Below are 26,259 nucleotides of genomic sequence, written 5' to 3' on the forward strand. Positions count from 1 at the left end.
GCTGACCTGTTCAGGGCCAGGAGCTGCACTTTGGTGATGTTTGTGAGTACCTTCCAACTCAGAATATTTTCTGATTCTGTGATCCTTCCAGCCGGCCTGCGGAGGAGCCCGCTCCATGGGGAAAACCAGAGCCCAGAGCCTTCGAGTCTGGCGGGCCCGGGCGGGAGGCTCGGAGGCGCTGTAGGAAGCGGAAGGGCCGGCGGGCCGGGAGCGGGCCGGGAGCCGCCGGAACCCCTGAGGGCCGCCCCGCCGCGGGGGCGGGCTGAGGGCGGCCGAGCCGGAGCGGCGGCGGGCCGGGCTGCGGCTATGCTGCTGCGCCTGGCGCCCGAGTTCGAGCTGCGGAGGGACGTGGTGCCCTGGCTGGTGGAGCGGGGCTGCGCCGCGGCTCTAGGTAACGCTCCGGGAGGCCGAGGAGAGCCCCATCCCTCGGGCCGGCTGCCTGTCCCTCTCTCCGGCCGCCTCCGCGCCCTCCCGCCCGCGGAGGAGCCGGGCTGCGGCGAGGCCCCGGTGCGGGTCTCTCCCGGGCAGCCCGCAGCGGGAGCTCCGCCGCGGGGCCGGGCCTGGCGGCGGGGAGCGGCCCCTGGGCACGGGGGAGCGACCCTCGGGTGCCCGGGGACTTGAGGCGGGCAAGTTTGCTGTCCTCAAGGAGTTTCTGACATGCCGAAAACACTTCTACACATCTGCTGCACTCTACAGCTTGTTTCTTCTTCCTGCTTCTTCACACGTTTACACGTTTGGGGCTTTCTCTTTTTGTTCTCCCCTCTTTCCTCCACCCCAGCCAAAAAAAAAAAAAAAAAAAAAAAAGAATTAGCATTACTCCCTCTCCCACGCTACTCCCTTTCTGGGTGGAGAAGCCCCACAGCCTGAACACTTTGGTGTGCCTGGTAAACGAGTGGTGGTTTAAAATTAGATGCAGCGTCAGCTGTCACAGCACCGTGCGATCGCCGGCGTAGCGAGGGCTCGGGGTAGTGGTTGGAAAAAAGTGACCTCCCGTATTCTTGTCACTGTGGCTTTTTGCTTGTTATTCATCCGCACAGCAGCTGGCTCAGTTCTGCTTTTCAGAAACTGATGCAAACCTGATTCTAATAAAATTATAATACAGTAAAAGTTACTGCTTCAATAGAAATGCCATAGATATGCAAGTGTGATGAACTTGAAAGGCCTTCAGTTGCTTTTACTTCACTTAAAATACTTAACTTGCTTCCTGCATTGAGGGGCTGTTGTCAGATAGGCTCAGAAAATTTTGTTTGGTGACAAATCAGAAAGTGTCAGCTTGGCAAATAAGAGAATTATTTAGCAAGCCGTCATTTGAAAAATCCGTTAAAAAATACTTTGCATTTTCTACATTTACTGAACAATTATTGAAAGGTATACTGAAGGGATCTGAGGCAAAATTCTGGAATTCACCACTCATTTATTAATCTAGGAATTTATCAGTTCATCAGTGGTGTATTCAAAGATAAATCAATCTATATGTTAATGGCATAAGGGTCTCAAAATGGCACTGACTTGTGTTTGGGAAGGAGAAAATTGTATTGAGTCTTTTAAAATGTAATGGAGTCTTCATTCAGCAATGTCCCTGGTAATACAGAATCATAAGAATCTAGTTTGGAGGGTGCATCTGATCAAATACCAGCACTGCTGTATTGCATTTTAACTTATCTGTGTATAGTGACTTCTTCCCCCTCATGCAGTGCTGTCATATTAGGAATGTGAAGGTGGGAGGTAGGGATTTGGAAAGATTAATTTAAACATCAAAGAAATATCTAATCACAGAAAGCAAGTAATTTTTAGTAGTCATGGTACTTTGTGTCAGTATTTTCAGATGTTACTTATTCATATTTATTATTTTCTCTCTAAGGACTTGAAAGCACTTGATAGCATGTGAGAACTGCTAATTGCGTGAGAGCTGGGAGTAGCTGTGATGATAGGAAGGGAGCGGCAGGCAAAGTGAATTAGCCTTGTTCTCTTTATTCCACTTAATTTGCTATGAGCTGCATATAATGGCCTTCAGGAAATCAGACTCTGCATTCTCCTGATTATGTTGGTAAAAGCTGTGTTCTAGGCAGGCAGGCTGGGTTGGTTCTTTTGCAGCCCTTCATCTGCTGGTCTCAGCTGTGGGTGTGAATAAGAAGTTGTAATTCATGTGCAGGATTTTACTGCAGGAGTATCCAAGGGCAGAGACCATTGCCACTTCTTTGCCTCCATATTCCCACTGGCTGTTCTCTTCAGAAGAGAAATTCTCTTCTGACACAGAACTTTTTCAGCACCTTTAAGATGTCTGTGTCCGGTGATAGGTAAATTCATTGACATGGGATTGCTCATGGACCTTCTTCTCTACAAAAATTCTGTTCTGAGGAAGTATTGCGTGAGAAAATGTGGAGACCGTAGTACTCATCTTGAAAGTTTGAGGTGGTTGTTAAGTTCCAGGAAGCTTCAGATTAAAAAAAAGAGAGTATATTGTTACCTTAGACTCTCCCAGTTGTCTCCATCTAGCCCTAATGTACTTCGAGTGATCTGAAACCAATAGAAAGTGATGTGTTGCTCAATGTACAGGAAGGGTTTTCATTGTCCTCCCACAACGAAATGGAAAATTTACTTTCTTCTGATAATACTTGAAAACAGATTTTTTTTTTCTTATCACTGCAAGCTGTACAAGCCAGTTTATAGTATCAGGCTTGTTAAACTAAGTTTCACTAAGTGTCTTCCTTCTATCAACACTTTGTGATAACTGCCAAGTAAATAGTGTCAGTAAATGCTTGCAGAGGGTTGAGGAGAGTTCTTTATGTTGATGCTTACTGAATTGCAGGCCACCTTTATTATAAAATTAAGACCAATCATATAAGCTTCAGCCTTACTAAGGGCAAAATTTCCACTTCTAATAAAAATTCCATTGAAGATAAGCACATTTTTGTTGGCTGCGGTGATGAGAAAACGTAAAAGCAGCATCATGAAAGCATTTTTGTCACCTTAAGTACAATATTTTATCTTTTTTTTCTGGTGGTTTTCTTTTTAATTTGTACTGCTTTGTCCAGATGTGCTCTTCTCTTTCTGTGTCCGTCTTTGTTTCCTGCTTATTTGTTTCTATTTTAACAGTACTCTTTCATTCACATCCCAAATAATTTTGTGCCCTGCATTGTTTAGTTCCCTGTACTTGTAGGTAGGTTGCATATCTCTCTATATGGTATTTAGTCTTGGGGTTCTTTGGATTTTGGTGGGTTTTTTCTTTATTTATTTCTTTTTGGAGGAGGGGGGGGGGGCTAAGAACGACACAGGAGAGGTAGTGTTTGTGTTACAGAACTACTGTCTAAAGATGTAGTTTGTTTTCAGGCTTTCCTTTGAGATGCTGAAGGGGCAGATGAGCAAATGATATTTTCCTCAGGCTAGTTCTCTCTTTCTGTAGTGTCCGGGAGACTGGAGTTTGGCTTAACTGTCTGAACCCTATGTTGTGTGTAGTGAATAAATGCAAGGGATAATTTTGGGTTTGGTTTGGTTTTTTTATTCTTTGGAAAAGCACATTTTCATAACAAAAGATAGTGGTAATTAGAATCATAATTATAATGATGAGGTAGGTGTTTGCAAAAATAATTTTTTTCTTGCATGTTTTGAAGTCCCTTAACTATCTGTGCTTAAGTTTATCAGATTTAAATAATGGTGCAAGAAGTACTCCCTCTTTTTCCAGAAAGGAGTAATTTTGGCATATGCAAATAAGTATTTACAAGTAAAAATGTATTTAGCATATTTCCTTAAAGTGTGCATAAATTATAGGATGAACCAGCTGAAATGAAAATCCTGTGCCTTTTTGTACTTCTTATTTCAGACACTTCTGAGAATTCATCAGCACCCTACGTTGTAAATATCGAAAGAAATGGAAAAATTATTTATACATGGAAGGTAAGTCCACCTTGGAATTTAATAAAAATATAATTGAGAATAGTACTCTATGTGAATCTAATTGAGTTCTTGCAGTTTAATTTTTTTTTGAAGTAAGTGTTAGAACATGGAAACACAACTGATTACAATGTGGGGGGTTGGGCAGTGGGAAAATACTCATCTCCACTTCAGTCAAAGGTTAAGAATGATGAAATGGAGAGTCAAGTACTCACCTGATTAAGTCCGTAGGGTTTTTGCCCTTGATTTTTTGCTGGCCCAGAATCTCCCCATGAATGAAATGCAAATTCTTTAAAACAGTTCATAAACACATTATTTCACCCTCAACTTCTTAGCCTAGCTGTTAAATTAATGTGCAGTGCTTTAGTTAAATGTTTTCTCCTACTAAAATGTCTTAAGATACCGTTTATCTAGCCCTGTTTCTGCATATACCTTTCTTTAAGATTAATCTGTAATACTTCATTGCAAGTAGTCTGAAGTAACTCTTGTTTATTTGATGTCTTGAAGTATCTAGAACTGGCTTCTTAGCATAGGATTCTGCTCTCCATGGTATATGTTTTATTTTTACTCCCAAGTGGGTTTTCTAATGGTTTTAGAAAATGGAACTTTGTCTTCTTCTCATTGTTTTTTTGATGAGAAAAACTGTGCTTCTTGACTGTGCAGCTCAGAGAAGTCTGTAGATCCAGCTGGATCCTGGAGGATCTTAGTTCTTGAGGAGTACAGATATGAGATGAAGTCCAGTAGAGTAGGGGTGCCTGTGATTCCTCTCTGGCTCACAATGCTAAAACTGTCCAGCTTCCCTAGGGTTAAGGGAAGAGGTGAGGCCTTCATCAAGGCTTTTACTTTAATATGCTTTCACTGTGGGTGGATGTTTCCTTTAGTACAAGCATAGGGAGGGGAATTTGTACCAGACAACAATAACCATAAAAAAAATTCTAAAGAGTATGTCAAAGTTTGGGTTTTTTCATTGCTTAAGACTCTAGAAGACTTAATACAAATAACCATGTGGCTCAGCAGGAGAGTTGGTACTCTGTGTGTGTGGTGTTGCTGCTTTCTAGCACCTGTAGATTCGCACACTAAGCTTTTTTGGGCCTCTGACAGTCTAACTGCCTTGTGTGCTCTTCGGGCTCTTACAGCTGGCACAAGGGATGAGTTGTAGCTCAAGGTTCTCATGTCTAAATGTAGGTGTCTGCCTGCATGCTGGGTGTTTAAGCTCCCACTGTAGTCTGTAGGGATCTGGTCAAAGCAGCTGGTGGAGCTTAGGGAACTGACCACTTGTAGCCTGTTCTTTGGGAGGTGTACGGTGTGGAGGATGTGAACTAGACTGAGCTGGCCTGGCTTGTTTCTTAATAGATAAAAATAGAAAACAACCTTCGTCTTCTAAGTGAGAGACAGTCAAGTGTATTCTGTGTGAGACCAAGGGAAGGTGGACACGGTGTTTTATATTCAAGGTTATTTTAGAGTATTATGTTATACTGTGGTTTTGACAGTGTCTATATTTTGTGACATTAATAGTTAATGTAAAGGAAGATACTTTTAACAGAAGTGAATTCTATTTGCAAGGTAATGCAAGAATCTTCAGAGTGCACATGAAAATAAGTGTTCTAGTTTATGCATTGTCATGGGCATTGATGTTGTTCTGTTACCAGTCTTGTAAAGTGTATTTTTCAGTATCTTAGTAAGATGGTGTTAACATTTCAAACATGCTTGAAAGAAAATAGTTATTTGTGAAAGCACTTGCTTAATCTTAAATTAGGAGGCCTGGAGCCTGTGTCTTAATATAAAGACATTTTGTTTTCCTTGTTTAAATCAGAAGTCAAAGACTTTTGTCATTGCCACAACAATAATGACACACTCAGAAATAGACCCCTTAGGAAGCAAATACTCAGGCTTTTGTTTCAACTTCACAAAGCAAGTTGCCATAAATTTGTAAATAACCACAGATCTCTCCCCTCTCCCCCTAAGCAGTTGTTAAAAACAATGAAGCTCACTGTGGAAGTAGAATCCTGTGTGGCTGGATTTAATTTCAGTAGTTCAGCAATTTAGTGCCTATACCCAGAATACATTAATATTATATATTAATACACATCAGTTTGATTTGCTATCCAGTGTATGCTGCAAAGCAAAATTTTCTTTCTTAATATGTTTGGAAAATATAAGGTATGGTAAAAATTAAGAAGTAATAAAGTTTTGATTTGTAGTCCCAAACATTTGTAAGTGCCCCCAAAAAAAATCATCATAATAGTATTTATTTATCGATAAGCTAGAAAGGATATATATTATGTTACTTTTCAAAGCCAGAAACAGACCTGAAATCCTTTTTCCGGGCTACAGGCAGATCACTGGGAGCTGATTTTTGGTGATTCAATGGTTCTGTGCTCCGTTTTGACCTACCAAGCTGGTGAGGTTCAGAATTCCAGCCTTAAATCTCCAGGGGCCAGAGCATCCCTACTGATTCTTGTACAGACATCTCTCTTCCTAGCCCTATTGTCTGTAACTTAAAACCAGTTTAGAAGCAAAGTGAGAGAGAGGCATTAGGTTTATGCAATGGCTTATGGTCTGTGGATTGGCCACATTTCAGCTTTATCCCATGTGTTAGTTCTAAAAGAAAAAAAATAAATCTTTGTTCTCTTGGAATTAGAATTTGCTTTCTTGGAATTAGATAATTAGTTGCCTCTTTATATATAGGACAGAAATGTGTGTGAGTGAGGATGTGTGTCAAGGGGCAGGGAGGACAAGGTAGGAAAAAAAAAGACCAGTGTTTAACTTTGTGTATATTTATATTGCTAGTGCTAATTTGTTTCCCTCCATAGGGAAATCAGAGAAACACTCACATTGGATTGTACGATCTTCAAACTAAACAAAATGAGGTGAGAGCAATACTAGGGTTCTCTCTGGTGACAACAGTGCTGTTCCCTCTGGTGACAACAGTGTTTCACATGTTGATGCTTTGCAACACAGTATGTTATATCCTTAAGGAGCGTATCCTTGTTGGAAACAGAAAAGATACTGGAGAAGGTATTGGAATGATTCTCAATAGTGTTAAAATGCACCACATTGCAGAACATCTGAAAGGCTTTGAGAGTAGTAAAGCATCATGTCTGCAATCTTCATTTCTAAACCACCTTTTAAAGGACAAGTCCTTTCCACTCCTCTTCATATTGCACATGTGTGCCAAGAAGTAAATGTTTGGAGTTTACTTTATATGTGCATTCTTGGTCCTTTTGGTGATACCATGTTAAGAGATTATTTTATTCTAAAACTGAACACACTGCAATTCAGTAACTAAAATCATGATAACAAGTTTTTGAAGGTGTCCCTGTAATAGTATGAAATGAGTGAAATTTTGTATTTATATAAAGTCTACTATGCTGCCTTTATGGCTACATAGAGTGCAAAAGAACCAGTAAAAAACACACATGAGAAAAAGGAGAATTGCCACAACTGAAATTTGAAATGTGTTCTTCTGGGCATGATAATATATGGCTTAAAGATAAAAACTGTGGGACAGCAGTATTTTCCTAAGGAGAAGTAATTAGATGGTTTCCTTTATGGAGTTCGGAAAAGCACAGTTATTAACATTACTGTGTTTCTCTGTAGCACCTCTATATGTTTGAGAAGAATCTGCACATAATCAGCTGTTCAATCAACAATGAAAGAACCTTATTGGGTAAATATGTGTTTTATCATTAGATTTTTTTGGTAAAGGTTTAGTTTAGTAGGATGATACATTTGGGTTTAGAATTTCTTAAATGTATTTTGACCTATGTGTTGCCCATAGCAGTTTATGAATTTCTGTGGATCCATTGTCAGATAATGTAATAACAACATACACATCTGTGATAATGTAATAATAACATACACATCTGTGACAATATTGCTGTTTTATTAAAACATCTAAGATACACTGCCCCTTTGGTCACTTTCTCCTCCTGCATTTGTGCATACCTGCTACGTCAGAAGAGCTTCTGATGTTCCTTTAACATATATGTTTTTGGTAAAAGAATTGTGATGTTCATTTTTCAAGGATGTTTGATAAGATTAATGTCAAATATGAACACTCACTGTGGTTGTGTTGTGTTTTCTCCTCCCACAGCAGTCAGCTTCTGTCAATATACAGAGGAAGAAAGAGCAAGTCAGCTCTTACAGTCAGGTACTGCAAGTGGATTTTTTAATACTGTTTGAAATATTGTACCTTTTTGCTTTCTTTCTCAGGTATTTCAGTTTAGAAAGCAAACTTTCTTACATAAAACAATGTTATCTAAAACATGGTTTTTTTTTGCAGTATCCAAGTATTTAACCTTGCTAATTGAAATTCATCCCATTAATAATGTGAGAGTCCTAAAGGCTGTGGATAGCTGTGTTCGAGTGCAGGTAAAGTATTCAACTAATCTAAAGATAAGCCCTTTTAATCTGCTATGCTAAAGAGAAGACATGGTTTAGTGCAGAAATATCTCATGTTATCTTGCAACTGTTAGAGAGATAATGTCCCCAGTTTCTTCAGAGAAATAAAAAAATGAAGCTTCATAAAATATTTGGTATAGATTATTTCTCCAACATGAAGGCTGCTTTTTTATTTCTCTTCAGTTTTCCAAAGTTTGCAGTTATAGTGACTGGTGACTATTAGTATGTAATAATAGCTATTTTTACTAATTAAATATCATTAGTGTGACTGATTTAATTTAAAAATATATAAATATCCAGCTAAAAAAAGCCCAAAACATTTTAGATAGATATTCTAAACTACTTTGGTTTTTTACTTACTTTTGTGAAATTTTCTGTATAGTTTCTTTATCCAGTTGAAGGCAGAAGTGCTTCTAGAGAAAGTCGTCTCTTGCTAGTTTCAGAAGATAAATGTGAGTTAATATTTTCAAAGTACATTGTCATTCTTTTACTTCAAGATGATTGTTATAGTTTATATTTTTGGTAGACTTTTATTTGGGAAAAAAACAGGAAAAAGAAGGATGTGAGTTATTCTAGGTATGCCAAAGGTCTTTCAAAACCTGTATCATTTACCAGATTTTTTTTCAATATTAATGGAATGGCCATCTTTGTCTACAATTAGTTGCTTAGCTCTTGCATTCATCAGTTATCATCTTCATTTCTAAAAAAAAGCTAAAATTGACTTCTTATAACTGCCTATATAAATCCAGAGCAAATCAGTCTACTGAAAGATGTAACTTAACATGGGAAGTGGGACAAGAATAGAGCAATAGTTCCTTGGATTCAACTAACATTGCATGTTCAGCCTAATCTAATGGCAGGGAATAGATAAAGATGGACACTTGGAAAAGACTGGGTTTTTCCTTCCTATTATAGGGTGAGATCTCTTTTTGCATCCCTTTGGAGAGGCCCATTTTCCCTGAGCTAGACACCAGCCTTGGGTAGGTGGACTTAGGTGGGCAGAGCTAAATCAGAACCACAACATCTGCTGGGTGGATGTTGCACTTCTCATGCAGGCCAGCTGTGGATAATTTCCAGGAGTTTTGTGTGGGAAAGGACTGTGAGGGGTGTACATGACAGGAAGTGAAACAGGTCAGGGATAGTCTGGGACATGGGCATGCAGCTCTGCAGACTCTTTCATTCCATGGGTGCTCCTTGGCTTGGTTGGGCACATTCCAGTCATTGCTCTTCAAGCCTGTGCTGTGCTGATGTGGGCAGGGAACTGTTTCCATGAGGTGTGATGGCTGAGGCTGCTCTTAGCTCAGGAAAGGAAGAGACTCCAAGTCTCTGTGTAGGTACCTCTGCTCATGTGTCACAGATTTTCTCTTGCATTGAGTTGGACTTTCCTGACTCTAAAGTATTTGTACAGAATTCTAAGAGGTGAGCTTCTTTAATAAGCTGTATAAAAGCATTTTAAAATGTTTGTTTGTAATGATTTTTAAAAATTTTATTTTAAAGATATTGAACAATTTGACATTCATGTTGTTGCAGAAGAAGAAAACACAGTGGTAAGATCAAAAAATCTTTGGATTTGAGGTTTTTTGCTTTAATTAATTTAGCTGAAAATTTTAATAGTTTTTTTAGTTTTATACTTGGGCAACACAAAGTTTATTAAAGAAAGCATCGATTACTATGGCAACTTATGCAGGTGACCACAAAGATGATTGAAAAGCTTTACACCTTGTAATCTATGAGGAAAATTATTTATTTTACTGAGTTTGTTATGTGTTGCTGAATGCTTCTGTGTGTTAGACGTTGGGAGTAAACATAGTGTTTATTAATTTTAAAACCATTTAAAATATTTGCAGCCATTTAAAATATTTTCAGAGTTGTCTTCCTAACCTTATCTATTATGAGTCTGTGTGAACCCAGTAGAATATTCACTTAAAATAACAAATGTACAGAAGATATAAAACTTAGATACAGTCCAAGTACAGTGAATATTCCAATCTCTGTTTCCCCTCATCTCTTGTTCTGTTTTTAACATGAATTTGTTGTCAACAAATTGTGGATGTTCTGCTTGAAAGACTTATTATTAATGAGCACTTGTCTAATATAGTAAATAATTGTGTCATTAAAGCAAATTTTTTGAGTTATGGAGGTGAATGTAGGCTTTGAAGGAAAAGTTAAGGACCTGATTTTTGTCCCTTTGCAATCTTTCATGGTTTACTCAGTTTATCATGATCCTTCAAGCAGATGCATTTTATATGCTAGACTATAGTAGTGGAGCAAAGACTTAAGTATAATCAGAAAACAGACTGATCTGGTGTCCTTCTGACAAACAGATTTGTTTTGGTTGAAATGAAATCTCCCTATATCGTGCAGGTCTGCATGTGTACAATCCCAACAGTTTTCCACAATTCAAGCCTTTTCTCTACATCAGCCCTCTCTCTCACGTGGCTGAGCCTTTGGATAGAAATCTCTTTTGGAGCTGACACATCTCCCTTCAGTAGTTAATGCAGCTGATTCTGAACTGACTGTGGTATTTCCCTCCTCTCTGAGGAAGGGTGCCTCTGCTATTCTTCGTTCACTTTGAGCAGTTTAAGTGGTGAATTTCTTGCAAGGAAGACTGAAAGAGAAGATTTGTTAGTAGGTGTACTCTGAAAACTGTGCTTCTGATCTCTTTAAACTGAGCACCCTGCACACAACAAAGGTGGAGTTCATGCTGCTGACAAGGCGCCTGTTCCTTCCAAGCTCCTTACTATTTGTGTGTGTTCTCTCACTGCTTTTCTCTTTATAGCATAGACTGTGCATAATTGTTGCAAAACCTTATTTAATGGCTTCTGATATTTTTATTCTTTCCCTGTAGGTGATTCAAAAGTCAGGTCAGCTTCCAAGAGCCAAAGTTGTAGATGACCTCGTTTGGGCACAGTGGGATATGATGGAGCAAAGACTCTTCTACATTGTTCCAAAGGTGAGCTGAAAGTCATTCTTGCAGTTTTGTTCCTGCCTGTCTAGTGACAGGGAAGTTTTAAGTGTGTGGAGTAGCAAGCAGGACTTTGTTTTCATTAGGATGGTCTTGTTCTTGTCTCAAATAACCTAAAGCAAAAGCCAAACTTGCTGTAGCTGCTGTTGTGCTTAGTACATTACAAGAAGACTGGTGGTCTTAGTGCTTTCTATAAAAAAGGTGGGCTTGGTAATGTTGTTTTTTTTTTCTTTAGAAAGGTCTTCTATTCAAAAGTATCTAAGTCTATCCAAAACTGCTGTGAGTATAATGCCTCTCTTCTAGAGAATTCAAATCTAGAAGGTATTTTGTGTGCAGACTTACTGAGTGACCATATGAGGAGAGGTTCTTGGCAAGAAGCTCTGAAACTCCTAGGGTTTGGTTTTGTTTTGTTTTGTTTTGTTTTTTGTCTGAGGGACTATTTGCACTTGATGCATTCTCTGTAAATAAAAAAAAAAATTCTTTATTCTTCTTAGCCACAAAAAGAGTGAATGTTGTGAAATAACAGGAGTGAACTGTGATGGAGAAATGTATTTATGCTTTTGTTTCTGAGATACCCTTTTTGAACTGACCAAAGTAAGATACAGTTTCTTCTGCCATATAGGTAGATATGGAAAACATTTTTTTAACTTTCTAAAATGTGTGAGACATGTATTGACGTGCTTAAATGAGAGCCCACGCAATTATATATGATTGGCAGATAATGATCTGGGACAGGAAGGAAGCATGTCATAGTGCTATTGTGAGGGGTTATATGTGGTTTTTGAATTCTTTTGTCCCCTAACTTCTGCATATCTCTTAGCAAAGCAGGTTGAGTGTGAAAAATGGTGCTGAGTATCCAGTCACTTCTCAGTCTGTGTAATATCATTTCTTACTTACAAAACACATCCTTTTTAATTCCAGGAATCAAAGAGTACTTTAAGGTGTGTCCAGTTTTATCCTGAGGAAAATTTTAACTCAATAGTAAGTTATGAGTATTTCATTATAAATGGTTTTTAGTGGGATGTAAGTATGTTTTCCAGGTACTGCTACAGAGATCTGTTTGTCTTCTCCATTGTTTAAACTTTTTCAGAGGAAAACTGGAGGTTTTTGGGGATTTTTTGCATTATTTTCTTGTCAAGAATATATTCAGTCAGATTCAGATTTTTCCCACAGTAAGGTAACTTTAGTGAAATTACACTTTTTTGACCTAGAAGGCAGTAAGTGACATATATTACACTGTACTGATCTTATACTCGGTTATTGAAAAAACAGGCTTATCAAGTGCACTAGACAAAGAAACCCTGTGATTTTGTGTCAGTTTTAACTGAGACAGGAACATTTGTTGAAGCCAAAATACAAAAAAAAGAACATAAAAATGACAACATGTGGTTGTTACTAGACCTTTATCCCAGTGGCTGACAATTGCTGCGCTGCAGCAATTTATTTTCTAAGAAGAATCTGTTTTATGGGAGTTTTTGTAGTGACTGTAAGAATTAGAGGAGGATAAATAAACTTGTTAAAATGTTGACTCTGGTGAAATGTGACTATGACACATTTTACTAGTCTGAAATGCTAAACATAGTATATTGACCTCTGTAAAGAACAGATTTGATTTCTTTTTTGTTTAACAGCTGGAATCACACCTGGATATTGCTGTAAATGACACACAATTAAAGTAAGTTGTTTGTTTTTTTAATGTTTTGATTTGCTTCCCTTTTAATATATGTGGTAATGTTTTACAAACCCAAGTAAAATTTGTCCAAACCACAATATCTTTGTTTGCAGTTGCCTACGTGGTATTGGAACATGAGAATAACATGAAAACTGTGTCCAGACCTCCAGTTCTTATTCTCATCAGGGTCGACTGTAAAAAGCAATTTAATCCTTGATTGCTTCTTAGTGCCATTTAAAATAATTATTTGTCTGAAGAGCTAGCTATAGGTTAAACCTTCTGAGTATGCTGAACCTATTTAAATTAATTTGCTTTAACCTTTGGGCATATTGTAATGTTGATGTCAAAATATCTGTCGAGGGAAGCTCTGCATTTTTAATTGGTGTTGCAAGTTTTATTGGGCAGTTAAGCAAACCAATAGTACCTTTTTATGGCCTGTGAAGACACTGCCTGTACTCTGTTCTTCTCCAGCATTCTCCACTTCCAAAAATGAAGATTTGTCTGATCCTGTGTCTGCCATGCACATGACCACATCTGAGCTTGTCTCCTGAGGGCTCTGTTTTAACTGAGGGAAAGAACTAGGCAGGATGGTTTAACTCTGTCATAATTCTCATCTATCTTTAAATTCCAAAAAGACCCATTTATTTTTGTGAATAAAAAGGGAGGCCAAAGCTATTAGGGCAGGTATCAGTAGGTGAAGGTAGTTTAGTTCCACCCTGTCCCAGCTGCGGCTCTCGGAATGTCTCAGTGCTGTGCATGAGGCTCAGTGTGGTGCTCCTGCATGTGCAGGTTGTATCCTCTTACAGTTGGTGCTGAAAGAGCACAGCTCCTGTAAGAGCTTCAATGCTGTATTTTACTTTATTTTATTGTTTTTACAAATTACTGCAGAAGACCAAGGGAAAAATCCTACAGGATCAAAATACTTTCTGTAAAAAAATACAACCAAACAAAAAAAAACACCCAGCAGGGAAAAAAAAAAACTAAAGCAGACTGACTACAATCTTCTGCTGCATGTTTTGCAGGCTGAAAATAGGCCTTGTAGATTTAAAGATTTGTAAAACCATTAAACAGAGGCAGCATGAGACTGAAAATGTCATGGTATAACAAGTTCCACGTGAGTGTGATTTTGTGCTTTTGTTTTCAAGTATTTCCACTGAAGGTAGTGTCCATATTGCACATTAAAATGTAGGTTAACAGACATGGGCTGTAGAGTTAGTTTATTAGGTGTCACAAGTTTGGATTTCCAGTACATCATGACAACTTGCTTTCACTCCAAAGTATAGGAATGGTTGGACAATGCAGTAAGTGAATGTCAGGTATGTTCAAAATTGGTGGATAACAGAAAAACTATATGCATTCTTAGGGTTCTTGTTTCTAACAACATTGAACAAATTGATTAAAGCCTAATTTAACTTGCATTACAAAACATTTGATTATAATTTAATTTCTGTATTTTGGTTACATAGTGACTCTTCTAATGATCTTTTTGTTGTGATAAATGTCTATGGATGAAATAATTTAATTAGTGGTCTTTATTTGCTCATAGACTTGTGAATTTTGGATATGATTACTGTCAAGATCAAGGTGTTGCATCTAAATCTTTGAACCTTCAGGTTTTCACAAGTAAAGCAGGTAATGAATAAATAGAAGTATGGTCAAAATTACCTCCACTAGTAATTATCATGCAGTGTAATCCTAATTAATTATTGAATTTCTTCATAAAATATTGAAAAACATATAAAAGTACAAAAATTTATAATGTGACTGTGAGATTTGTATTCCTTTAGAGCATGCTTGGCAGGTAACTGAGGAGAGGAAGGCAACTGTGTTTTATTCGTCTTGATACATTTTTTACCTTCTGAAAGCTGCAGTGAAGTTGAGCTGAAGTACGCAAGGTTTTATATATCTACACCAACAACAAAACTGTCACCCAGAAACTTTTTGGTAGCCCAACTTTAAAGAACTGGTACCATGCTCTCCTCTAGTCAAATGTCTCTAAGAACACCTTAGAATTTTTCTGGCAGTTTCAGAACCCAGCAGGTACTAAAATGTGGCTGTGTGTTACATTAAAGCAATCTGATGTTAAAGCTGACCAAAATTATGTAAGAAAGTAAATTTAAGGAAGTTTTGTTTGGGTTTCTGATCTAGTATATGTTTGTGTTATAGAGTGGACATATGTACACAGAACATGTGCAATGCAGGCTTTAAGAGCTTTATATTGCTGTTAGTGTGTGGTGTTTAGAAGGTCCAAGTATGTGATACTAAACATAGTATGTGCTACTCGAGGGTTCAGTATATATATGATTCCTTAAACCTAAAATATTACTTAAACCTGTAGGATTTTGGAGTCTCCCTCCATGCTAATCTATGCTATGAGCTTTTTTGGATTAAAAGCTTAAGAGGTATCTGTTCATCACAGCTGTTTTCAGCTTCTGAATTAGACCATGCAGGCAGGTAGAGATAGATGGTATCTGTTTAACCTTTGAACGATCAGCAGAGTTGTACAGGGAAGTGTTGCAAGAGGGGCTTTACATGTCACTCCCTGAAGGCTGCTGTGCACACAGTCAACTGCTGAGCTGTCTGCCACTTGCACTGAAATGGCCATTAGTGCAAATCAAGTGAAATACAGCTTCCTTACATGGATTTTTTTTTCTTACCAAGGCAAACTGCATGCTTATAAAGATTAAAGGGAAGGAATTAGAAGTAAGAGAAAGCCAAGTTTCTATCTTTCAAATGTAGATTAGGCTTTTTCTCTGTTAGCAAGACAATTTCTTATATAAACAGCCAGTCCAATAATGGAAAATACTATTGATTTGTATATATGTTTCCTTTTAAAACCTGGGGAGGGGTATATTCAGATTGAAGTACCTCCTTGAATTTAGGATGAAATGCAGTAATCCTCCAACAAGACTCTTGTTTAGTTACTGTAAGTAAAATGTTCTTTTCTGTCTGGTGGCACAATATTTAAAGTCTGTGTGGAACCTTTCTAAAGCAAAAGCAAAAGTGTGTGCTTTTCGTTGCATTTACTGTGAAACAGATAATTTTACAATTGCACTTAAATGAGATTACTATATATGGCTTTTCCTTGAATGTTGTTTAAAACTGAGGATTACCTTGCACAACCCATTTCTGATAACTAACAGTTTGGAGCAAGTTATTTTGGTGCTAAAACCTTATCTAGTTGTTGAAAAACACTGTGGTTAATCGCACTAAAGATTCCCTTTTGTGCCTCAGGGGTGATTTGTGAAACTGGACTGCAAGTTCTTTGTGGTGCAGACTATGCCTGCTGTGGGACTGCTAGCACAGCTCTGATATTAATGCCAGTATCCCTGCTTGTACCAGTCAGACATCCCTGGCAAAGTGTAATTGGCAAAACTTTAAACTGCAATATTCCATGCAATTTCCCATTTAATTAAACTGTTATTGGCTCCTGCCAATATGAACTTCGAATGAAATCACTTCTCCTTTCTCAAACTTCTGCAGCAGAAAAGTAGTTCTGTTCCTTACGCTCAGCACAGACAAAATCTCTCCAGATAAAAACCCCCATGTAATTCTTGACTAGCTGAGATCAAGCAGTTCCAGTCTCAGAATTAACTTGGCAAGTCCAGAATTCAGTGGTTATTAGATAAATACTGTACTATTATATTTTCTCTTAGTGCTTTAGAAATATTTTTCAATCAAATTTGCTCAATATTAAAAAAATGCAGGCAGTAAGAGGTCGTAGAAACTGGATTACCATCAGCTAACTATTCACCTGAAATTTAGGCACCTGGACTATATTTCTAGAGAGAAATAGGCATCTCCAGAGGATGAGTCAATCCATATTTCTTTGTTTGCTGAATAGTGGTCTAAGTGAGAGCTGTTTGGATGGCTGAAGTTAAGTGAGGGACTTGCCTCACTTAACTTCAGTACAACTCGACAAAATGCCCTGGTGCAATGTTGTATTTGAGTTGTGACATTTGGATTCCATCTTGAGATGCTGTTACAGCCTCATGTCTTGAGTTTTTGCTTGAGCAAAAATGAGGAGTTTAGTTAAAGTTTCCTAGGGAAAACTTAATTTCTGCATATCATAGGTGACTCTTACAGTCTCAGTGGGCTGACTTTGTCGAGTGCCAGAATTGTAACTGCTGTTTCCCAGATAGGAGTAGAATTTTATTTTTAAATTAATCTTCCTTTTCTCTTCCTTTTTTTTTTTAATCTTTGTGGTCAATGTATTTTTTCCCTTTTATTTCTGGAAAGGTAAATGTCCATCCAAGTATATCCTCACATGAGTCTTCTTACCTTGCAGCATTCAGCTACAGCTTTTACTGTTTGCAAATGATTTTGAAATGAGTAGTGTGGAAGACCTGGCTCTGCATACATGTGTAATAGGCTAATAAGCTTTTCATGCAGCAGCACAACCCAGCTCTAAGTTGCAGACAGCACTGCTAAGGGTAGGAAAGGAGTCTGTGGTGTATTCTTAGTGTCCGGCTGCTCTACTGGGATTGCCAGGACTGTGTCAGATGTAACTTTGCTTGGATACCTGCTGGTCTGAGGCTGCCATGTTTCTGTCTGCATTAACAAAGCCCTGTTCCTTATTTCTGGTTGTTTGTAGCTCAGTTTGTTGACACATGGACCAATATTGTTGAGCTGAAAGATGCACATCCTATTTATAGTCTCCCATAGTGCCGTTTCTGTGGTCAGCTTGTACATTGCCCACTGACACTTCAGTCTGCACAGGCTTGCTTGCATGTTGTGCAATTTACAGAGCAATGTACACAGAAGACTCCAGCATACAAGAAAGAAATTTTCAGTGCTGGAAGGGAGCTGTTGGTAATAAAACAGCAATCCAGTGGGTTGCTGGAACTTCTCCAGTCTTCCTCATGAGTCCTGCTGCTGCTACTTTAAAAATTATGCATGTTCTGAAAGAAGCCAAGTGCTCTGGCAAAATGCCCTGTCTGTTGTCTGAACGACTCAAATATCCAAACAAAACTGTATCAAACCATATTCAGTCAGCTAAGAATGAGCAGAAAGAAAAATTGCATCTTAAGAAAGCAGTTACCTTCCCCAGAAGGTAGAAGCATGAACTGTCTCAGCCATATTTGTATCACAGCTATGGTACAGCCTTGTGGTGTGAAATAGCAAGTCATTTAATCAAATAAAGTAACTGGGTAGCTGTGCTTTTTTTGTACTTGTGCTTTTTCCATACTGTGCCATTTTCTGCATAACTTGTATACACAGCGTTTATTTTTTACAGAACAGTACCTGTATTAGTATTACTTTATTTTCTTCTTTTAAATGATGAACTTCCAATAAAGGTAAAAGGTGAATGGTCATATTTGTGGACGAGGTTTCCCAGCTATATTGGGATAATGTGGTTTGAAAACTGTTTTTAACATGAATGCCAAAGCATCAGAGTAAGGAGATTAAAGTTTTTATAAGAGATGAATGCAAGGTTACCATCCAGTGGGGTCTAAACAGGATCAGTCTGATCTAGAATTATTCTGGGAGTGGGAAACCTTCCTGTATGCAGTATCCTGGCTGAAATAAACTTGTCCCAAGGACTGACTTCTCTCCTAAAAAAGGTAATAGCAGTTTTTTGGGTTGGAAAGGGGAGAAGTGACTATCACTTCTAGTGTGAGAAAGCTTTGGTAGTATATTCATGCTGCTGCCAATATGAGATTACTTGAAAAGCAAAGAAATGGTGTTTTATTATGTTGTTGAGCATATCTGACAACTCCTGAACACAAAATATCTGGATTGAGGCAGTCTATGGAGAGAAAGGCTTGATCAGTTTTCTGGCTGCAAGCATGATTTCTCCTGGAAAGGGCTAAAATGTACTTCCCCTAAAAGGAAGAACTGCCCATGAAGGACCCAGGTTTCCATTGTGCCAGATTGCCTCTTCTGTTCTTTCTTGATTTTATTTCATTAGGTAAATGATGATTAGAGTCCATAATAGATATTCCTGTAATCTTTACATTTTTTGAGAGATTATTTTTAGTTTCTAATTTGAAACAGTCTTGATTTGGTTTTGTGCAGTATAAAGATGTCTAGATATTCAGCTGGACCAGTGAATTTTCTTTCCCTATTTTGTCTTTTTAGGAGGCTTGTGTGTGTGTTGCAGTCTAGTCTCTGATATTCCTCATGAGATAATATACTCCATATATTTTTTACATAAAGGTAAGACTAGCTTGTTAACTTACTGTACTTTATTTTGGAGACTGTCAGTGTGCTGAAAGAGTCAGAGAATGCCTTTCAAAACAAATAACTACCAAAGTCTGCAGACAATAAACTACTGTGGGTGGTGTTTCAAGACAGCAGCTGCCTTTAGCTTTGGCTTTCCTGCTGTAGGCTTCCTGCCTGATGCTGAGTGAGTAGCTTCAAACCAGTGGCCTTGTAAATGGTTATTAATTTGGTCCCTTATTTCTAGCCAGACTTTCCGGCATGCTGAGCACAGACATCAATGAAATCTGTGGGAGCTTGCAGGTGTGTTGTACTTATGCCATAAGGCATTTGTATGGGAAATAGAGCCAACACCTCTTAGCTTGAGTGTCTGTTTAGAATTCCAGTTCAATGTGTCATTTTCACAGCAAGAGGTGCAACACCCACTGACTCTAAGAATAGTTGCTATGTAAGTGGTGCTCTAGCTCCTAAAGTTTTAAAATAATAAAGGACACTTTTTTATTCCAATCAGAATAAAAGTTCTTATTATCAAGATTTTCTTATTTGATACATGGACAGAGAGGCAAATTATTCCTCAACTGAGAAGCTGCATAGTATGGAGTAACTGTTCAAGTGCACACTATGTCTCTGTTCTACCTTAACAGTTTGCTTTCTTGTGTCAGGATGCTTCTCATATGTCAGAGCTGCACATACACGTTGCTTTGCTGCTGGAATATTGTGGGATTTAGTGAACTATCTTTTTGTGTAGTTCTTAACACCTTCAAGAGAAGACATTAATAAATTGGAAGAAGTCCTTTTTGGGTGTGACAAACTGTGCATTGCACTGCTGTGAAGGGCTGATTTCCCCAGACACATCTGACATGTAGCCACAGAGTTGTTGGATTGCTTGGAGCCAGCCATGGCCCTTGTACATCCTGATCTGTACTAGGAAGAAAATGAGGATAAATATGGTGACATTGACTAACTAAGTCTGAAATTACTGCAGTGGGATGGAGTTGTTTGATGCAGAGCTGTTTGTGGGTTCATGTAAGATTCATCACTTGTACAAGAGAATTTTAATAATGGTCCTGCAGTGACCCACAGAAGCAGTAGTATATTGGGTCCATAACTCACATTTTGGAGTCCATAACCCATATTTTGAAGACATTTAAGAAGCTCAGCTTGTTCTGCAGCCTCTGTAATCTTGGCTGGAAGCTTCCCACCCCTGTTAAAACAGTCACTGCAGCATAAACAGAGAAGTCACGATGTTGCAGTTGAATTCTGCAGTGCTGGTTTTAACTTGCATGTGCTCATGCTGGCAAGTGACAAAGTGGTGATGGGGAGTATACTGACTAATTGCAAGCTAACTTCAGTCAGTATTTTGTATGAAAAACTATATCTTCTGACACCTCTGCCTCTGTAGTGTTGCAGGTGGTGATTTTTCTCTCGATAATCCTGTAAACTGTGGATCTTATATTGAATTCCTATGCATTATTAAGTTGAATCCTGATCATGACACCAATAGTTACTAGAATCTTCAGCTTTTCTCATAGACTGAGGAATCTGAGGGCATTGTGTCATTCTTACTGAGTGCCAGAAGTGTGGTACAAGTCTAGATTAAAACAACAGCTGTGCTGATGCAAAGCCCATGCAAACGTAGCAGGTCTGAAATTTGCCTTTGTCTAAACTGAGCTGAACTGATTTAGAGCAATAAGGCATGCAGATAAACAAAGTGGAAATTCTTCAAAACAGTTGAAAGATCACCAAAATGTGAAACACAGCTATATAAAGGATTTGTGTTTGGGTTGTTCTGGGGGGAAAGGTGTTTTTACACAAGCTTGCTCTGGGCTTGGCATGCTTCTTTAAACACAAACATGGGCTGTGCAGTGCATGGCTAGTTTTCACACACTGAAGAACTGCATTGTGTAGGTGCCAGTCTACTAAGTGTGCAGGAGCTCTGTTTAGAATGGATTTAATTTGTCTGTGCAGACAACCCTATAAAACAAACAGTCTAAAAGATCCCCATTTGGGTCTATGGGAACTGCAGAAGTTTCTAGCTATAAAGTCGTAGGTGGATGGTAACAAATGGTGTTTATTGTTTGAGGTTTTTAAAGTTTTTTTTTTTTCCTCCCTCAGGTTATAACAAAACTTTTACAGTTTCTCTAGAAAGAACAGAATCTCATCAATTGAAGGAAGTGGCTTTTATGAATCTTGGTAGGTTACTTGTGTTACTTTCCTGTGTGATTGCCATTCTCTGTGTTTTAGGAGACAAATGGCTAACTCTTCTCTGAAAGGAAAGGATTTTTTTTCCCCTTGGCTTTAGGTAGCAGTGTTGTTTTGCTGCTTTTCTTCTGCTTGCCTTTTGTATTTGGCATTTGATATTGCAATGCCTCACTATTAGTAAGCAGCTTCCTCTGAAATTGCCTCAATATCTGTGCTGGACACCAGCTGCTGAGTTCTTGAGTATCTCAAGTTTCTTGAATCCTCCCCTGGAAACACAAATGTACTGCTAGTGTTTCCTGTGTTAAAACGACAGCAGCTTTTAATTAACTCCTTTTATAATTCCTAGATATAATCAATTCCTCACAGAGAAGTGGGCCAAGTTGAGAATCATGTGAAACAGCCTCTTAAAGCAAATAAGTGATCAAGTACTAAATAGACCACTGTTGTTTCTTTAAATAGGCTATTATGTGGCTGCTTATTTGCCTGGCCAGTTCCTGCACCTCCTGAACATTCAACATCCTGACATGCTGTGCTATAGTTTATTTCTGACAGGTATGGTAAAACTGCTTTAAGTAATTTAGTTGTTGTGGAAACTTGTTCCTATCTCTTTACATGAAAGTTGTATTTCTCAATGTTTCCTTATTGCACAGTGTTCTGACAAAGGAAGGATACTGAAAGAATAAGAATGACATTTTTGCTACTTTCCATTTTAGAAAGAGAAGTTGAACTGGCATTTCATAGTTTACGTATTTCATACTTCTTGCTTGTTATGAAATGGAAGAAGACCTTTCACTGAATTTGAAATTCTCTGCCTTGGTTTCATAGTTTCCCTTCCCCCAACTTTGCCCATGGTTCTTGGTCCTCCACTGTTTTCAAATTTCACATGAGATGTAAATTCGATTTTACATTTCCTTCCTCCAATTGAGTTACTCTAAATGTGTGTGTTTGGAGGGTGTGGGGAAAGGAAATCTGTGTTTCCTTCACCTGATCAGGCTGATGCAATTTAATTTAGAGTCTCATCTGAGATGCATGTTACTTCATTTCCAACAAACACATCTTTGTGGGAAGTGGTTTATTTTTGGAAGTGGGGTGCCTTTTTTTGAAAACAGAAATCTGTTGCTCTGATTGGGTGAAGGGGATATAAATTGTGGAAACTGGTGCAGGGGCAGCATCACAGGAAGCTAATACCTCTTTTGTACATGCAATGAAATACTGCCCTGCTAAAAATGAGTGGGAAGCATCACTGCTGGATGGTGGACCTGATTTCTCTGATGCAAGGGACCTGAAATGCACTACCTGTATGGTACCATGGTGATGAACACTGGTACCAGCATAAATAAAGTGGCCATTGGGATTGGTGGCAAGAGATCCACCAAGAGAAGTTTGTATCATACTTCTGCATGTGAGCATTTCTGACCTGCACAAGCTTTACCAATAGCTGCTAATTCTAGTGTTGAACTTATGCTTCTGTCTTTGTGCTCTGCTCTGTTCTATCACACATACTCTGATTTGCCTTGGAGCAGCACTGTGAGCCTGAAATCCCTACACCTTCTCTGTGTTAGCAATAGGGAAGGAGAGAACTGAGTATGGACTGTGCTCCTTATCTGCTTTCTTTATGGAGCCAGCACCATTCCTACTCCTCTTCAGCATACTACCAGGGCAGGTAGTGCAAGAGGCAGTCTCTTTCTTACTACTGGGGGCCTAGGAGTCTTAAGAGAAATACTGGTAGCAGGCAGATTTTATGTTCTTACTCCTTTTTGTTTTCAAATCAATGTTCTTCAGGTGAGGATGCAAGAATTGGCACGTTACAAAACTGTTCCATCCGGTCCCCATGGGTGTCAACAGTCCTGGATTGCAATGCAGGAAGTCTGTACAATGTGAGCATCAGTGACAGTGCCTTGCTGCAGTTCCTACAGAAGAGCAAACTAGACTGTGAGAGATTGGCAGCTCTGCATTGTGCCCTGCTCTACTTCCAACACACAGAAGTCTTGGAAAGACAGGTGGGAAAAGAACCTCCTCTAAATTTTTTTTTTTTCCAGTGACTGTTGTCTTATACTAAGCAGGAGCAGGGCAAGAATGGCATCAGCCAAGGAGAGGTCCTGATTCACCTGGCAGTGCCAACAGGTTCATCAGCTGGGCTGCCCTAAACCTGGTTATCAGTCCAGGCTGTCCTGAAAACATTTGTGTCTCTATCACTACTTCATGCAAAGTGTTAACTACCAAAACTAAATTTTCTATACCCTCTTACAACACTTGATTAAACAGAGAGACGTGACAAGCTCCCTGTTCTCATTCTGACAGATTATTCGGTGGATTTCTGAGAACCTGTCAACGTGTCATTCTTTTGACCCCATTCAAGAATTTATCATTGGTAGGTATTTATTTTCCTGCATTCTGAGTTTTCCTGCATACTCCAGTTGACACTAAAGAGGAGCCATGGCACTCTTATTTCTGAACTTTTTGATTATGATTTGCGTTAACTAACCTGCGTTTAGTGGCATTAAGAGACAGTATCAGTAGTTTAGAAGATACATAGACATCTCGAAATCAGATTGGCAGTAAAACTTTTCAAATGCATTCTTCTGTCTAATGGAACAAATAGATTTATCATTATTTTAGGTCTCTGGAGATTGTTTCCTCAGCTGGATTCTCCTCTAGCTCTAGCCCAAACCATTTTTTTCAAAAGGATTTGGCTTATCATGATGCTCTCTTCTAATAGGTAGTTTCTCAGTCTAGCCAGTGCAGAGTCTTTGTACAAAGGACCCCTGCAGTGCTGAGCTGTAGCCAAGCAGCTGACCCAGCCCTGCAGCCATCTGGACTTCTTTTCCTCCTTTTGTGCACAGAATGGGACCAGTTCCACAATGGAGGAAGCTGTTTCAGAGAGAGCAGCAGGATTTGTCCCTAAAAAAAGTGTCAGATAAGGAACAGTGAAGCCTACTCTTGTTGACGGATAGTTTATACAATATTGCCCTTATAAATCTTTTTACATTACATTCAGCCTCCCTGTACTGCAGAATGTGTCCAGAAACTCAGAACCTGGATAAACTCCTGCCCTACACATCACTGCATGACTGGATTGGGGTAAGATAACAGCTGGTAGCTTAATTAATAGCTAGAGGGTCTGGTTTTTATCCCTTAGTATAGCCTATAGCTTCTGTGTCTTACCTTTTCATAGATACGCTCCAAATTGATACCTTTATGCCTGTGCTGTTTGCCTGTTCTAGCTTGCCCTTTGTGGTGTTTTCCATGAGTCAAATTTATTGTCAACAAATAAAAGCATTTGCGAAACCAAGAACAGTTACTATAATTGAATGGATTGTTAAATGTCTCAGTTTCCATAATGAACTATTAATTTATTCCCTATCATATGAGGTTTATTGTGAATACAGAATACACTTAACCAACAAAATCATGTAGTTATTTCCAGGACAAACAGAATCAGTAGAGTTAAGATTTACAAGTAAGCTTGCAGAAGTAAAATAACTTCCAGCAAGACTTTGCAGTTAGAGCAAATATTGTCTTGATTTCTCTGCTGTGACATTGTTCTAATATGTTGCTTTTTTAAAAATAAGGGCACAGTTTTGGCTAGCTAGTTAGTTTCCTGGAGGAAATGGGTGCTGGAGATTCATTTAGATGCCCCATGTTCTATGCTAAATTATAAGACTATAAGTAATTTATCTGTGTTTACAGGTTGTCCCTGGAGTAATATGTGCCACAGACATTATTTCTCTACCTGTGTTAGAGGTAAGTTGCAGTATAAAACCACATTTGTATTTGCAGAGTAGTAGCTGCTTTTTTTGTGGGTTAAGGGTGTGCTACATATTAATGCAGCAGGGTCCCCACAGCCCTACCCAAAAATAGATGTGAACAGAAGATTGCTCTGTTGGAAATGATTTATGCATTTAAAATGCAGTGATAAAATATCAGTTAATCAGCCTCAAAGGTGGTGGGGGTTTTTTCCCTTTCTGAAGACACCTCTATTCAACAGGGAGGATTATCCATGAATTAATTCTTGTTAATCAGATTGATACCACTTCACTTTATGACTTTGGTAGCTGAAGGCAGAGGTGGCATAACAGACAAGTAGGATTTCTACATATGTCTACATATGCCCACTTTGAGGGCTATTTCATTGTACTGCCATTGGTGTGGATGGTTCGTGACCCTCTCACTTTGTTTTGTCCAGAGCATCCTGTGACTGCACTCATGTCAGGGCTTTGGCTACTAAATCTAGACAAATTCCTGCGCAGCCTGCAAAGAGCAATGAGCTGTATGGGGAGAGCACAGGTTGTTTGGGTAGGAAATGGTACTTTCCGTTGAAAACAACATGAATGATTCTTCCTGTCTTCCCATTTCACTCCCTCAGCTCCAGTTTAGAGAAATTCTTGAAATTTTCCTAAGCACTCCCATACAAAATCTGAAAGAGAATTTTAATAAGCAGTTTGTTGTGGAGAGCTAACAGGAAGCGTGAGGAGTTTAGACACACCAGCAACACATAGGATTAGACTCTGAATACATGACAATGTTGTTCCATGTAACTCTTTAAAGATGTACTTATAATTAGTCATAAAGCATCACTGTTCACAAAACCTTTTAAAATTCAGTGAAATTGCCCACTGCTCTTTCACTCTGCAACAGTGCATCACAGCTGTGCTGCACACATTCATAGGGTTGCTGTCAGGGAATTGGACTTTGCATGGCTTTGCTTGGAAAGGCTGTCCTGAGAACTGGGACACCTGGGAAAATCAGATCTTGAGAAGATTTGTGTGCAGCTAATCCCTGTAATTCACTGAGGTCAAAGTTAGCAGGACTTTAATTTGTCTGAGATTGAACCTGAAGCCCCTGGGGGCACATGCCTTTAGCAGCTATACTTCCTGATTGTGGAACTCATTTCCTATTTCTGTCTGAAACCTAAACAGATTGAAAAGGTCAGAGTTGAGCTAAAGACAAATATTTCCTGCTA

The 26,259-nt window shown here is 38.7% G+C and overlaps 1 protein-coding gene across 3 annotated transcripts in view; it reads left to right on the forward strand.

Moving 5' to 3' along the window:
- Positions 1-200: 200 nt before the first annotated feature.
- The window catches only part of GSAP (gamma-secretase activating protein), a 44,828-nt gene continuing 18,769 nt past the window's right edge, over positions 201-26,259 (forward strand). For all 3 annotated transcript variants that reach the window (XM_030263746.4, XM_072919384.1, XM_072919387.1), the window contains exons 1-19: positions 201-391; positions 3,821-3,894; positions 6,705-6,761; positions 7,492-7,561; positions 7,988-8,044; positions 8,177-8,265; positions 8,678-8,747; positions 9,793-9,842; positions 11,144-11,248; positions 12,182-12,241; positions 12,892-12,935; positions 14,479-14,564; positions 19,014-19,091; positions 21,210-21,287; positions 21,756-21,848; positions 23,079-23,296; positions 23,598-23,667; positions 24,295-24,377; positions 24,987-25,040. In XM_030263746.4, coding sequence (XP_030119606.4) covers positions 307-391; positions 3,821-3,894; positions 6,705-6,761; positions 7,492-7,561; positions 7,988-8,044; positions 8,177-8,265; positions 8,678-8,747; positions 9,793-9,842; positions 11,144-11,248; positions 12,182-12,241; positions 12,892-12,935; positions 14,479-14,564; positions 19,014-19,091; positions 21,210-21,287; positions 21,756-21,848; positions 23,079-23,296; positions 23,598-23,667; positions 24,295-24,377; positions 24,987-25,040 — 1,521 coding nt within the window. In that variant the 5' untranslated portion in view covers positions 201-306. The remainder of the gene's footprint in view (positions 392-3,820; positions 3,895-6,704; positions 6,762-7,491; positions 7,562-7,987; positions 8,045-8,176; positions 8,266-8,677; positions 8,748-9,792; positions 9,843-11,143; positions 11,249-12,181; positions 12,242-12,891; positions 12,936-14,478; positions 14,565-19,013; positions 19,092-21,209; positions 21,288-21,755; positions 21,849-23,078; positions 23,297-23,597; positions 23,668-24,294; positions 24,378-24,986; positions 25,041-26,259) is intronic.

Source organism: Taeniopygia guttata, chromosome 1A (genome assembly GCF_048771995.1).
Source record: "Taeniopygia guttata chromosome 1A, bTaeGut7.mat, whole genome shotgun sequence".
NCBI lineage: Eukaryota > Metazoa > Chordata > Aves > Passeriformes > Estrildidae > Taeniopygia > Taeniopygia guttata.